We start from the raw sequence: 13628 nt of genomic DNA, 5'->3' as shown, positions 1-13628 counted from the left end.
AAGGTCTTGCTCTAGCCCAGGCTGACCTGGAATTCACTATGTAGTCAGGATGTTCCCAGGATGGACTCGAACTCACGGCAATCCTCCTACCTCTGCCTCCCGAGTGGAGTGCTGGGATTAAAGGTGTGCGCCACCACGCCCTGCTGTTCTGTGCTTTTTATAACGGTGTGCACAGTCTGCTAAAGTCACCTCTTTTTTTTTTTTTTTTTTTTTCTTATTTTTGGTTTTTCGAGGTAAGGTCTCACACTAGCCCAGGCTGACCTGGAATTCACCATGTCATCTCAGGGTGGCCCTGAAGTCATGGCGATCCTCCTACCTCTGCCTTCCCAAGTGCTGGGGTTAAAAGGCGTGCGCCACCATGTTGTCCAGCCAAAGTCACTCCCTATCCCACTGTGGGTCACAACTTGCATTTGGAAATGTAACACAGCGGATAATGGCCAGGGGTTCCTTCTTCTACACACATTCTTGAAGTCTGTAAACATTGTGATGGGGCCGGGGAGAGCTGTCCCCACGGCCAGCTCTGTCTAGGATCACAGTCAAGAGGTTGACCGAGCCTCCTTCTCCTTTCCCGCCCAGATCTACAACGGGACCCTCAAGCGGGAGCCTGACAACAGGCGCTTTAGCTCCTACAGCCAGATGGAAAGCTGGAACCGGCACTACCCCCGTGGCACCTGTGCCACCACTGGTGCTGGCAGCGACATCTGCTTCATGCAGAAGATCAAGGCAAGCCGCAGCGAGCCCGACCTCTACTGTGACCCGCGGGGAACTCTGCGCAAGGGCACGCTGGGCAGCAAAGGCCACAAGACCACCCAGAACCGCTACAGCTTTTACAGTACCTGCAGCGGTCAGAAGGCCGTCAAGAAGTGCCCGGTGCGCCCACCCTCCTGCACCTCCAAGCAGGACGCCATGTATGTGCCACCCATCGCCTGCAACAAAGACCTGTCCTTTGGCCACTCAAGGGCCAGTTCCAAGTGAGTGCTGCTGGGCTGTGATGGGGCCTGGCCCGCTGTCCTAGGGGCTCCCAGGAGGAAGGGGTAGACCTAACCTCTGCTCTGGCTCCACGGTTGCTGTTTTTGGGAGTCCCTAACCTGATAGGCCCCTGGGAATCCTCAAGAGTGAAAGAGCGACAGATCTCAGACCCGTGTTCATGGGTTGCAAAACTCATGGGTTATGAGCAGAGGTAGGCGAATGAGAGAAGGTTAGGGAGGCTAACAGCTGTCAGGATATGTCTCTCTGATAAGCACCTGAGAATGTGTTAGAAATGCCCATTCTTGGGCCACCAAGTCCTCTTGACTGAGAAATACCTGGAGATGCCAGCAATGTGTGTTCTGCAGGCCCCCGGGTGAGAGGGACTCACACTAGAGACCAGAGTCCTCTGATCTCAGGTGCGTGGATCTGGACCCGGGCTCTGAAAGAGGGAAGGCTGTGCCTGTGCAGTCAGTGAGAACAGAATGGGTCATGGGTTGTGTCACAAGACAGGGAATAGATAAAGGTGACGACTGAGCCACGTGGCCTGCTAAGGAATGAGCACAGCTCCTGTCCGCAAATGACTAAGGGCCATGGCCTGGTGGGGGCGAAGGAAGAGCCGCTGGCACAGGACATCTTGGGGGCATCATGACGCTGAGCCTGCCCTTCAGGACACAGAGCGCCATGAACCGCCCACCTAATGACCGCTGTCCACTTGTCTGACGGGCATTTACAGAGCGTGTGCTCCACGCAGGCCCCCGTGGCAAACGCAGGAGCGCAGCTGTGGTGGCGGGGCCCGGAGCTGCTCCGCAGCACCGTGAACAATGCTTTTCTTAGCTGGCACCACAGCCTGGTGCTCTTTAATTGTCGCATCCCGTTGCAGGCCCCTACCCACGCCCCTCAGGCAGAAACAATACTCGGGCTTCCTAAGCTGGCTCCTAGCCTCATGCCGCTCTGAACGTGGACCTCTCTTTCACATTGGAAGGCCATGAAGTGTACTTAGGGTAACTTGGAAGAGAACTAAGAAATCCATCTCCTTTGGAGACGGGTCATGGCCGCATGTGGCCCCAGCCAGAGGCCCTGAATGGAGGCTCTGGCTGAGATACAGAGGGGGTGCATGGCCAGCCAGGTAGAAACAACACTTAGCAGAGGTACCACCAGCCCAGTGCCAGAGAGCCCAGCCTTGTAGGCGATTTTTCCAGAAATGAAGCTGGATTGCTTTAGCCTGAACTGTTTATGGAGTTTGTACTAGGGCAAAACCATCCATCTAGTATTAATGAAGAGAGAATTCCCTCTACAGTTGCTGAGCGATATCTATGGGGTAGGGCTGTATGCCACAAAGGGTCTGTCCCTGGCCACAGGAGCTCTCCTCTCTGTTGGGAAGCAGAGCACATTTCAGCGGGAAGGCTTCCTGGGGCTCCAAGGGGGGACTGCACACAGGCTGGAAGTGTTTCTTTCCCTAGAAGGCTTCACAGAAGCGGGGACTCCAGTAGGCCTCGGCTGTGCCTTCAGGACAGGACCTGAGACAGTCTTGCAGTAATAGGCGCTTTCCAGGGGTTGGGGAATGTGCCAGAGGTTGCATGGAGCCAACCATGCAGTTAAAACACGAGCCATTTGCTATGTTCCATCTAATACCTGCCCTTCGGTGCCAGTCTGAGAGGTCTGAACTCGAACCTGCAGTGAGGAGAAGCTACCCATGATTTCTGAGCCGAGGAAAACCCAGCCAGCAGGGCTTTTAGAACTGCTGCTTTGCTCGAGGCACCAACATGTTGGGTAGAGGGACTTGGAGAAGAGAGCTCAGTATGGGATTTTCTTACCACCTTCTGCATGCCATCCCGATCCGACAGAACATGGTGGCTGTGGGGATGAGAAAGAGTGGATGTGAGAAAATTTTTTTGTGTAAGAAAGAAGAGCCAACTGGACTTGTAACAGGAGGGAGAGCCAGAAGAGCTGGTGGATGAATATAGATGGGTAGATGGATGGATAGATGGACAGATGGACAGAATAAATGGGCCATTCTCTTCCATGCTCACAGTACCAGGCGGAAACGGCTTGATGGCAGGATAGCTGGAGAGCCTCTCGGTGGGGCAGGGTTGTGCTCAGGACAGAAGTAACAGCATTGCTTGGGTCTTAACCGACGACAGATGCCTCATTCCATGATCAGGCCTATCCAGTGACTGAGCCTGTCCTTTCTCTTAGGGAGCTGCTCACAGTTTTTTTTTCCAAAAGGGTCTGGTCACCTTGTTCTGGTCCTCTGGAGGGCAGATGAAATTGGGGTAGTTTGGGTATGCAAAGGGGAATTCAGAGCCTGCTCACCAGGGCTTCCAGCATACCCTGTAATGTACCTACCCCCCCCCCAACACACACACACTGTTCTTCCAGGATCTGCAGTGAGGACATTGAGTGCAGCGGCCTGACCATCCCCAAGGCCGTACAGTACCTGACTTCCCAGGATGAGAAGTACCAGGCCATTGGAGCCTATTACATTCAGCATACCTGCTTCCAGGATGAATCTGCCAAGCAACAGGTAAGAAAGAAGAAGTTCAACTTAACTTCTGGGAGGCTTGGGCAGGGCCTGGGGGTTTCAGCCTGGCCCTGCGTTTGGAGATGCCGAGGGCATGTGCAGTCGGTTCACCCCACCTGGCCACGAGGGATACGGAGTACACTTGGCACTTCCCAAGGTCAGAGCTACGTCTTAGCTTTCAGAGCCAAGCCCTCCGTTGAGGGGACATCAGACAGGTGCCTTTCCTCCACTGGTCATGGAAAAGACCCATGGTGTTGCAGTCCGGTTCACATTGCTGGTAGAAATCACCCAACCAAGAGTAGCTTCTGGGAAAAAGAGATTTATTTTGGCTTACAGGCTCGAGGGGAAGCTTCATGATGGCAGGGGAAAACGATGGCATGAGCAGAGGGTGGACATCACCCCCTGACCAACATAAGATGGACCACAGCAACAGAAGGGTGTGCCAAACACTGGCATGGGGAAACTGGCTTTAATACCCATAAGCCCGCCCCCAACAATACACTCCCTCCAGGAGGCATTAATTCCCAAATATCCATCAGCTGGGGAGCTAGCATTCAGAACACTTAAGTTTATGGGGGACACCTGAATCAAACCACCACACATGGGTTCCACAGAAACCCCTTTCTCAGATCCCACTAAAGAACATGGCTGTGCCCTGCTCCTGTGCTTCTTCCTCCTGTTCCTCTCCCCTGCTCTCTCTCCCTTGCCCCTGCCATATCAGGGTGGAAACGTTTATACCCCCCAAGCTCGGCGGGCCAGGAGGACACCCACAGCCCAAGGATGGCTGGGTCACAAGTGGCTTCCTAGAGGCCAAGGGATAGTTTTCATGGAAGTTTCTACCACGGGAGAATTTCTGTGTGAATTCTCCCATATGTCTACTCAGCCTTAGGATTTTGAGGTGTGTGTTGATAACATATTCTCATCTGGTCCTCACCATACTACAGAACTAGGGCTCTGAACAGAAAAGCAACCTGCTAAGTGTCTCCAGGTAGGATGAGGGAGCTAGAACCTGAATCCAGGTCTTACACTTTCTCATCTAGACCAGTTACCATTAACTTGTGATGTTTATTCATTTTGGTTGACTTGTATATTTGTAAACTGAATTTTAAAAAAAATTATGAGGAAAGGGTTAGGGAATTACTAGGGCTTCTTGCTGCTGCAAATGAACATCAGACATATGCACCACTTTGTGCATCTGGCTTTACATGGGTACTGGGGAATCAAACCCAGGGTGGCAGGCTCCTTTAACTGCTGGGCCATCTCCCAAGCCCTGAACAATTGTTTATTTATTTAGTTTTTGTCTGAGAAAAAAAAAAAAAAAAAGAGCTGCTTGGAGCAGAGAACAGTTGGCTCAGCCGGCCCACCCTTGACTCAACACCATGGTGACTCTCCCGCAGGTCTATCAGCTGGGGGGCATCTGCAAGCTGGTGGACCTCCTTCGCAGCCCCAATCAGAACGTCCAGCAGGCCGCCGCAGGGGCTCTGCGCAACCTGGTGTTCAGGAGCACCGCCAACAAGCTGGAGACCAGGAGGCAGAATGGGATTCGCGAGGCCGTCAACCTCCTGAGGAGAACCGGGAGCACTGAGATCCAGAAACAACTGACTGGTGAGGTGTCACCCCAGGCTAGGGGCCGGGCGGGATGGCAGACCACGGCCTGGCTGGGGAGGGAACCAGTCCTTCTAGGTTAGGCCAAGGCACAACGGCGCAGACTTGGCTGGGCTAATCTCCTGCGCGTCTAATAGCATTAGTCCAGTCACATTACTGGTATCCAGATGGTGCCTGAGGTGGCCTGCCCCCAGGAGGTCATGGTCTTTGAGGCGAGAGAGAAAGAGGAGGATTGCTGAGGTCCAAGCAGGCTCCTTGCCCAGTGGACACTGTGCTTTACGGGTGATGGAGGAGAACAACGCAGAGGGAGCTAGGGTGAGCAGCTCTTAAAGAGAGCCCTACCCTGAATTCACAAAATGTATGAGGCTCTCAAGATAGGGCAGAGGACAGAGAAGTCACCATGAAGACCCTAGACTGGACCGGGAGGGCAAGACCATGTTCCAAGTAACAGTAAGAATTTCTGGGATGATTCTGTGTGGTCACTATTCTCCATGTATAATTGCTGCAGAGTGAAAATAGAACATTGAAAGGTTCTGAGGTCTGAAATTTTTGTTTAATTTTTGTTTGTTTTTACTTATCTGAGAGCAACAGACAGAGAGAGAAAGAGGCAGAGAGAGGGAGAGAATGGGCGCGCCAGGGCCTCCAGCCACTGCAAATGAACTCCAGATGTGTGCGCCCCCTTGTGCATCTGGCTAACGTGGGTCCTGGGGAATCGAGCCTCAATCCAGGGTCCTTAGGCTTCACAGGCAAGCGCTTAACCACTAAGCCATCTCTCCAGCCCCTGAAATTTATGTCTAAAACCACTGGTCTATCAATTGCATTTTGGTGGCCTAAACAGAGACCTTTAAGATAACTTCCAACCTTCCATGTCTTCTGGAGACATGGAAAATGGGTTCAGGCAAAAGTCAGACAAGTGGCTTGATAGACCCAGCCTGCCAGGAAGGGGCCAGGCTGGGAGTGGCGCCATGCTCTTTGGGTTTTCTCTGAGCCTGCTGTGTTGGGCTAACACCCCCCTACCCCCGCATCCAGGGCTGCTCTGGAACCTGTCTTCCACTGATGAGCTGAAGGAGGAACTGGTGGCTGATGCCCTGCCTGTCCTGGCTGACCGGGTCATCATTCCTTTCTCCGGCTGGTGTGACGGCAATAGCAACATGTCCCGGGAGGTGGTGGACCCCGAGGTCTTCTTTAATGCCACAGGCTGCTTGAGGTGAGATATGAAGGCACATGGGGCGGGGGTCTCTCTATCTAGCCTTGGGCCTTTCCTCAAGACTGGGAACCTCCTTTAAGGGGGATACAGAGAACATCCTTGGGAATCTAAGAGTGGAAACGTCTAACTAGTCCTCTCCTCCGCCCCCAGAAAAATGTGATTCTTGTGCTATCTTGAACAGTGTTCTTCTATACAAAAGTCTACTGACTGGCAGCTCATGAGTCACTTCCCGGCTGTGGTACTAAAACCGTGGGCCATGTTCATTGGCATGAAAATGGCGCAGCTTTGCCCAAAGTTGTCTGACTTCCACACCAGGGTGCGGCTAGGCCCCCGTGGGGTTGGTGGAGGAGGGTTGTGGCTGTGCTTGTTCTTGGAGCCGTGGGGTGAGCGCTGGCTTTGACTGTGGAGCCACAAAACAAAGCTCCCCTTTAGGGTCTCACCTTGCTGACATGGGGGTTTTCCTCCTCAACTCCAGACCACCAGAGCGGGGTTGCAGTTGGTGTGTGCTTCTGTTTCTCCCAGCCAGCCTCCAGCAGCAACCTCCAGGGGACAGAGAAGCTGGGGAGACCAAAAAAAAAAAAAAGCCAGTTAAAGACTTTATAGGGGTTATACAGACCTATTGGATATGACAGAGAGACGCACACACCACCATCACCATCACCACCGCCACCGCCGCCACCTAGAGCTGGAGGGATCACACTGCTTGGCAGTGAACTACTGCTGGGCCAAGCATGCCTAGCACCAAGAGGTTACTGCCTCTGGTCCCAAGCAGCTCCTCCCTTAGTCCCAGCCCCAGCCCAGCACTCCACAAAGCAGGAATGTAGGTTCCTGTCCCACAAGGGGCCAATAGAGGGCAGGGTTTAGCATATCTGGTTAAACGATTTTTTTTTTCTTTTCGCTTCATTTTTCTTCTTTTCTTGCCACTTTTCCTTCCTCCTCCTGCTACAACTTTCATACTACCCTGTCCTTTCTGCCTGCTTTTGTCCCCAACTGCACTTCATCCCCTCCCTCCTTGTCCTTTTCCCACCTGCAGGAACCTCAGCTCAGCTGATGCTGGACGCCAGACCATGCGGAACTACTCGGGGCTCATTGACTCCCTCATGGCTTATGTCCAGAACTGTGTGGCTGCCAGCCGCTGTGACGACAAGGTGAGGGCGCAGTCCACTGGTGGCACCTCCGCCCCCCAGCCCGGCTGTCTCTGCCCAGCGCGGTGAAGCTCAGGACCACAGACTTGAATTGGGGACTCCTGGTACTGGCCTCCCTATCTCTCAGACCCCACGAGTCAGGATTACCTTGGGTTGGTGGCCTGGCTCGAGCAGAGTCAGGAGCAGTGAAAGAGGATCTGGGGCTGGAGAGATGTCTCAGCGGTTAAGGCTCTTGCCTGTGAAGCCTAAGGACCCAAGTCTGACTCCCCAGAACCCACGTAAGCCAGTGCACAGGTGGCGTATGCACGCAAGGTGGCTCACGTGTCTGGAGCTCGCTTGCAGTGGCTAAGACCCTGGCATGCAAATTCATACTCTTTCTCTCTCTCTCTCACACACACACACACACAATTAATTAATTAATTAATTAAAGGGGGTCTGGAGCCAGGCGGCAGTGTTCCGGGCTTTGGATGCCGCACTGTTACTGTGGTGCTGAGCCCTGTCCTGTAGCCCTTGGGAGCCCACAATAGCGCTGGCAGAGCTTCCAGGTCCTTTCTGAGATGAAACCATTAGCATAGCCTTTGGCGGGTCACCTCCCTGTCCTCTCTGGACTCCTGAGCCAGCAGCATACACAGACTGAAAGGACAGTTCAGGAACGGAAGACCAAGGCTGAGATATTTCCAACCACAGCCGGGTGGTGGTTTAGGAGACAGTGAGGTCCAGCAGACCTGCCTGGCATCTGGGGGACAGGCTTGGGCACCATAGCACTTAGGTCCTGAGCACAGCACTCACAAGGGGAGATCTTATCTCCTGCTTCCCCCACTGGAAATGACATCAGGGTCTCAACTAGGCTGCCCGATTCCACACGGCGAGTTGCTTTTCTACTCCGCACGCAACACCCCCAGGCACTGGAAGTGAGATTCCGTCTTGGTCCAGCAGGGACCAAGCACTGCCCAGAGGGCACACCTGCTCTTACCTGGTGGTTCTCTGAAAGCAAACGCAGACCTGCGGTGCAGCTAGCTCTGTGACGTGCTGGGTCCTGGGTCTCACTACAGCAACTTTCATATTGGAGGCCGAGAGGTGGCCAAGGGAAGAGGGGCTGGAAGTGACTGTGGGAACTTTAAGTGACAGATGGCTTTGGAACCTGAACAAACTGGGCCTGTTTCTGAAGGGAATCATTTCAGGAGGGAAGGCCCATTCAACCATCCAGGCCAACACCTAGTCCGTAGCAGCAGAACAGGCGCAAAGCCCCGCGACTGGTACTTTCCATGTCCATCACCCTTCAGTGTCCATCGCGATGGCTTCCAGGACTTACAGGAACGCTGAAATCCACAGATGCTCATGTCCTTTCTACGAGCAGCCTGTAACTGTAGCCTACACACACTTTGTGTGTACTTAATTACCTCTGGTGTACTTCTAATGTAACAATAAATATAAATGCTAGGCAGACAGTTGTTACGCTGTGTTATTCAGTGAACCATAATAAGAAATGAATCTCTGCATGTTCAGTGGAAATGCAATATTTTAAAAATAATTTCAGGGCGTGGTAGTGCATGACTTTAACCCCAGCACTCAGGAGGCAGAGGTAGGAGGATTGCCAAGAGTTCGAGGTCACCCTGAGACTACAGAGTGAATTCCAGGCCAGCCTGAGCTAGGGTGAGACCCTATCTCAAAAAATCAAAATAATAATAATAGTAGTAATTTTTTGTTCATTTTTATATATTTATTTGAGAGTGACAGACAGACAGAGAAAGAGCAGATGAGAGAGAGAGAGAATGGGGCACACCAGGGCCTTTAGCCACTGCAAACGAACTCCAGATGCATGTGCCCCCTTATGCATCTGGCTAATGTGGGTCCTGGGGAATCGAGCCTTGAACTGAGGTCCTTAGGCTTCACAGGCAAGTGCTTAACCACTAAGCCATCTCTCCAGCCCAATAATAGTACTTTCAAACTGGTTGGTTGAATCCATGGATATATAACCCAAGAATACAGAGAACCAATTGCGTAATCTCTCCAATATAAAATAAGTGATTTTTTTTAGTCCCACTTTAGAGCTGAGAAAACAAATGCCTCTAAAGGAGAGGTAAGCCACTCAGGTTCAGGCAGTCACAAAGTGATAAAGAGAATCCAAGACCAGGAGTGTTCCTGGGCTGCCCTTCCACGCTGAGGGGGTACATACAGGCTGCCTTGATTGGTGGGGTAGGCGGTGGGCCAGAAGCCCGTCAGAACCCGCAGCTGACCAGGAGCTCTCTGCTTGCCCTCAGTCCGTGGAGAACTGCATGTGCATCCTGCACAACCTCTCCTACCGCCTGGATGCCGAGGTGCCCACCCGCTATCGCCAGCTGGAGTACAATGCCCGCAACGCCTACACCGAGAAGTCCTCCACCGGCTGCTTCAGCAACAGAGGCGACAAAATGATGGTGAGCGCCACCCATCTGCTGAGCCAGAGCCCACCCTACCACATGCCCCCTGGGCCCACTGCCCAGGCGGTCCTCTCCTCTCCACCCTCCTGGACCCTGAAAGCAACCGTGGGGGACAGGCCCTGCCAGTGCCCTGGCCTCCGGAGAATGCTGTGCCACAAACAAAGACCTGGGGCAGGGCCTTGTCTGTACCTTGCCTGCAGAGGGGACCTGGGCACCCAGGCTGTGGGAATCCGAGGGGACCTGTGCACCTGGGCTGTGGGAGTCCAGACTGCCCAAGGGTAGAAGTTCCAGGCCTCTCTCTGCAGGCCTCCATCTCTCTTACTTCCCAGGGGAGAAATCTCCCCTGTCTCTCCCCTGACCCCAGAGCATCAGGAGACAGGTGAACTCTGACCCATCTTAAGCATCCTGAGAAGGGCACTGTGGAGCGCAGGGCAGGCTGTGGAAGCCAGGCTTCAGGCCAGCCTGACAGGCCCAAGGCAGGTCAGACCTCCAGCGTCTTTGCTATGAGCCCCCCATCCCCATGTAGTATAACAGAACTAAGGGTCAAGGCCATGGCTCCCCTGGAGTACACCTTCCAAGATCCTGGGAATGTATCTGTCTGCTCAGCAACCAGCGTTCCAGAGAACCATGGCCTGTCCCTTCTGTGGAGTGCTGGGGGTGCACAAAAGAAAGGGGTACAAGGAACTGTCTTCGCCCATCCTTCCGTCCCATCTGGATCCGCAAGCTGAGATTGGAAGAGGTTGCCAGTGTTTGGGTCATTCCTCTCACCAGTCTCCCCACTGCCTTGCTGTCTGTCCTCAGAACAACAACTATGACTGCCCCCTTCCTGAGGAAGAGACCAACCCCAAGGGCAGCAGCTGGCTGTACCACTCTGATGCCATCCGCACCTACCTGAACCTGATGGGCAAGAGCAAGAAAGATGCAACCCTGGAGGCCTGTGCTGGGGCTCTGCAGAACCTGACAGCCAGCAAGGGTCTGGTAAGGAGCCCCCGCCCCGCCTCCTGCGCCTCCCCCCGTTTCTCTAGTCCACACTCCTAGATTTGCTCCCCGTTCTCCACTAGCCTGTCGTTGTCGCTGACTGACTGGAACAAACGCATCCAGGCTCTGAGTGAGCTTCGCGATGCAGACATGAGCATTTAGGGCCCCGGGACAGACACTGGGGAAGTCACGGAAGCCAAGATGCCCCCCTTCCTGCTGGGAACTCCTGCGTCACATCATAGTATTCCTTCTGCCCTGTGCTGGCCTCTTGGGCTCTTCCTGCAATGAAGGGTGGATGGGGAGTGTGCTTAGCAGGAGGAGTCCAAGGTGAACTGACATTGCTGGAGAAAGATTCTGGGCATGAGCAGGTGCTCATGGGGAAGATCTGGCAGAGCCAGTTACAGGTTTTGAAGCCAAATAGAATTTGGGGCCATGACAGTGTGAGGCCCAAGGAAGATTGGAGGGTGGCCTCTGCATATACTTAAGACTTAAAAGGGGGCTGGAGAGATGCCTTAGTGGTTAAGGCACTTGCCTGCAAAGCCAAAGGACCCAGGTTCGATTCCCCAGGACCCACGTAAGCCAGATGCACAAGGTGGCACATGCTTCTGGAGTTTGTTTGCAGTGGCTGGAGGCTCTGGCATGCCCATTCTCTCTCTCTCTCTCAAATAAATAAATAAAAATGTTTTTTTAAAAAAGACAAAAGGGCCTTGGGCCAGTAGCACACATAGGTGAACAGAAGGTAAAAGGAAACTAAATCAGGTAATACCAGCAGGATGCTTTTTTTTTTTTTTTGGCTTCAAGACCCAGATGAGCTAGCATACCTCCAGGGGACCCGTCATATTGTCACGTCACATGCCCTTGGCCGCGGGGTTTCATGTGGGCAGATAGTGCTGGGAGAGGTGTCTGACGGAGGCAGAGCTGACGCAGTGGCTGAGGACGGGTGGGTCACTACTAGCCTAGCATCCAGTCCTAGGTCACCATGCGTGAAAGAATTGAGGCTGCTCTGCCCACCCACCTGGGCCACAGGCTGTCCATGCTGGACACAGGAGCAGGGGCCGGTGAAGTCTGGCCGTTCTCTAGTTACCCACTGCTCTGTGGTTACTGCAGCATGAGCAACTTCGTCTCTGCCCAACGTCAAGGTAAAAGAGAAATGGTTCAGAGTTTCTTGGCTTCAGGGTCATCTGCCTCTGCTTGGAAGCCACAGACAAGCTCCTCCCTGGGGCCTTCTCTCCTAGATGTCCAGTGGCATGAGCCAGTTGATTGGGCTGAAGGAAAAGGGCTTGCCACAAATCGCCCGCCTGCTGCAATCTGGGAATTCAGACGTGGTGCGATCCGGGGCTTCCCTCCTGAGCAACATGTCCCGCCACCCTGTGCTGCACAGAGTGATGGGTAAGAGTGCCTGTCCCCCACCCCTGAAGATAGGCCGCAGCAGCCCCCTCCCACCCGCCAGAGCCTGCTGAAAGATCACCATTCTGCAGGGCAAGCATTCTGAGGGGAAGCTGGCCTAGGGGAGGTGTGGGCGTGAGAGGGGCTTGGTGGCTGAGGGAAGAGCTGGTCTATCGAGGTCCTTAGGAGTCCTTGGGGGCCGCCTTACTCAGTGCCTGGATAAGCTCTGTAAACGCTGTGGCCCTGGAGGGAGCCCCTGAGCCACGCCTCAGCAAGCCTGACCCCGTTCCCCATCTCCCTCTCCAGGGAACCAAGTGTTCCCGGAGGTGACCAGGCTCCTCACCAGCCATACCGGCAACACCAACAACTCGGAGGACATCTTGTCCTCAGCCTGCTACACTGTGAGGAACCTGATGGCCTCGCAGCCGCAGATGGCCAAGCAGTACTTCTCCAGCAGCATGCTCAACAACGTCGTCAACCTGTGCCGCAGCAGGTGGGTGGGGGAGGGGACCGCCTCTCGTAGTGCACAGCGGTGCCGGAAAAGGGCCAGGATAGCAGATGTTCCGGAAGCCAAGTGCCAAGGGCCCACAGAGGGGCCAAGAGGCAATGCGTTTCTTAGCTGGGGACCTGCAGGATACTGGGTCCTCGGAGGGTCAACAGGAGGCATGGGCCAGCAAAGCCAGCTAGCTGTGTGATGGGAGGTGTGCCCTCTGGGTCATAATGGGCTCACACCTCCATTGAGGTTCCTGTCTCGCGCATCGGAGGCTTCCCTGTATCTCCAGGCCCTGGAGGGGAAAAGGAAAAGGGAAAGGGAGGGGGCAGGTATTTCTCTGCCTCTCAGAATCTTGTCTCACAAACCCACTTCCCACCTTCCCAGTGCCTCGCCCAAGGCTGCAGAGGCTGCCCGGCTCCTTCTGTCTGATATGTGGTCCACCAAGGAACTGCAGGGTGTTCTCAGACAGGTAAGAGCACGATCCAGCAGTCCTCCTCTGGGGCTCTTCCCACGCCTGCCCTGTGCTGAGGTCCCGGTGGGTCAGGGAGAGGCAGGTCAGCCTGGCCCTCCTGCAGGGTGAGAGATTTACTCCAGAGAAGCACCAGAATCTACCGTCGTGCTGGGCAGTTGGGAGGCGGAGGCAAAGTGTGAGAGGATGAGGGTGAAAACACTTTGGAGTAAGCTGGTCAGCAAAAGAAGTCACCAAGCCATCGGGGAGCATACTGTGCCCTCAGGTTTGGGAGCTCTGTTACAGAAGCCCTTCAGTTTTGGCCTGAGAGTTCACATTTGTACCTTTGGCACTGATAAACCCATTAAGGTTTTGGAGAGAGGGTCTTATGATGAAAGCGGCTCTGGAGAGAGCAATTCCATACTTGTGAGTGAGGCACTGAGGACTCGGAAGTCT

General features: G+C 54.1%; 1 protein-coding gene across 1 annotated transcript in view; it reads left to right on the top strand.

Annotated features, from left to right (window-relative positions):
- Window positions 1-13628, top strand: part of Pkp1 (plakophilin 1) — a 50038-nt gene that overhangs the window by 33400 nt on the left and 3010 nt on the right. Inside the window, exons 3-12 of the mRNA XM_004670679.2 lie at window positions 577-971; window positions 3349-3493; window positions 4888-5095; window positions 6125-6302; window positions 7336-7450; window positions 9709-9864; window positions 10669-10845; window positions 12081-12234; window positions 12538-12724; window positions 13109-13193. Coding sequence (XP_004670736.1) covers window positions 577-971; window positions 3349-3493; window positions 4888-5095; window positions 6125-6302; window positions 7336-7450; window positions 9709-9864; window positions 10669-10845; window positions 12081-12234; window positions 12538-12724; window positions 13109-13193 — 1800 coding nt within the window. The remainder of the gene's footprint in view (window positions 1-576; window positions 972-3348; window positions 3494-4887; window positions 5096-6124; window positions 6303-7335; window positions 7451-9708; window positions 9865-10668; window positions 10846-12080; window positions 12235-12537; window positions 12725-13108; window positions 13194-13628) is intronic.

The sequence above is a fragment of the Jaculus jaculus genome, chromosome 1 (genome assembly GCF_020740685.1).
Source record: "Jaculus jaculus isolate mJacJac1 chromosome 1, mJacJac1.mat.Y.cur, whole genome shotgun sequence".
Taxonomy (NCBI): domain Eukaryota; kingdom Metazoa; phylum Chordata; class Mammalia; order Rodentia; family Dipodidae; genus Jaculus; species Jaculus jaculus.
The sequence above is the reverse complement of the archived record's forward strand: the minus strand, read 5'-3'. Positions and strand labels throughout refer to the sequence as shown.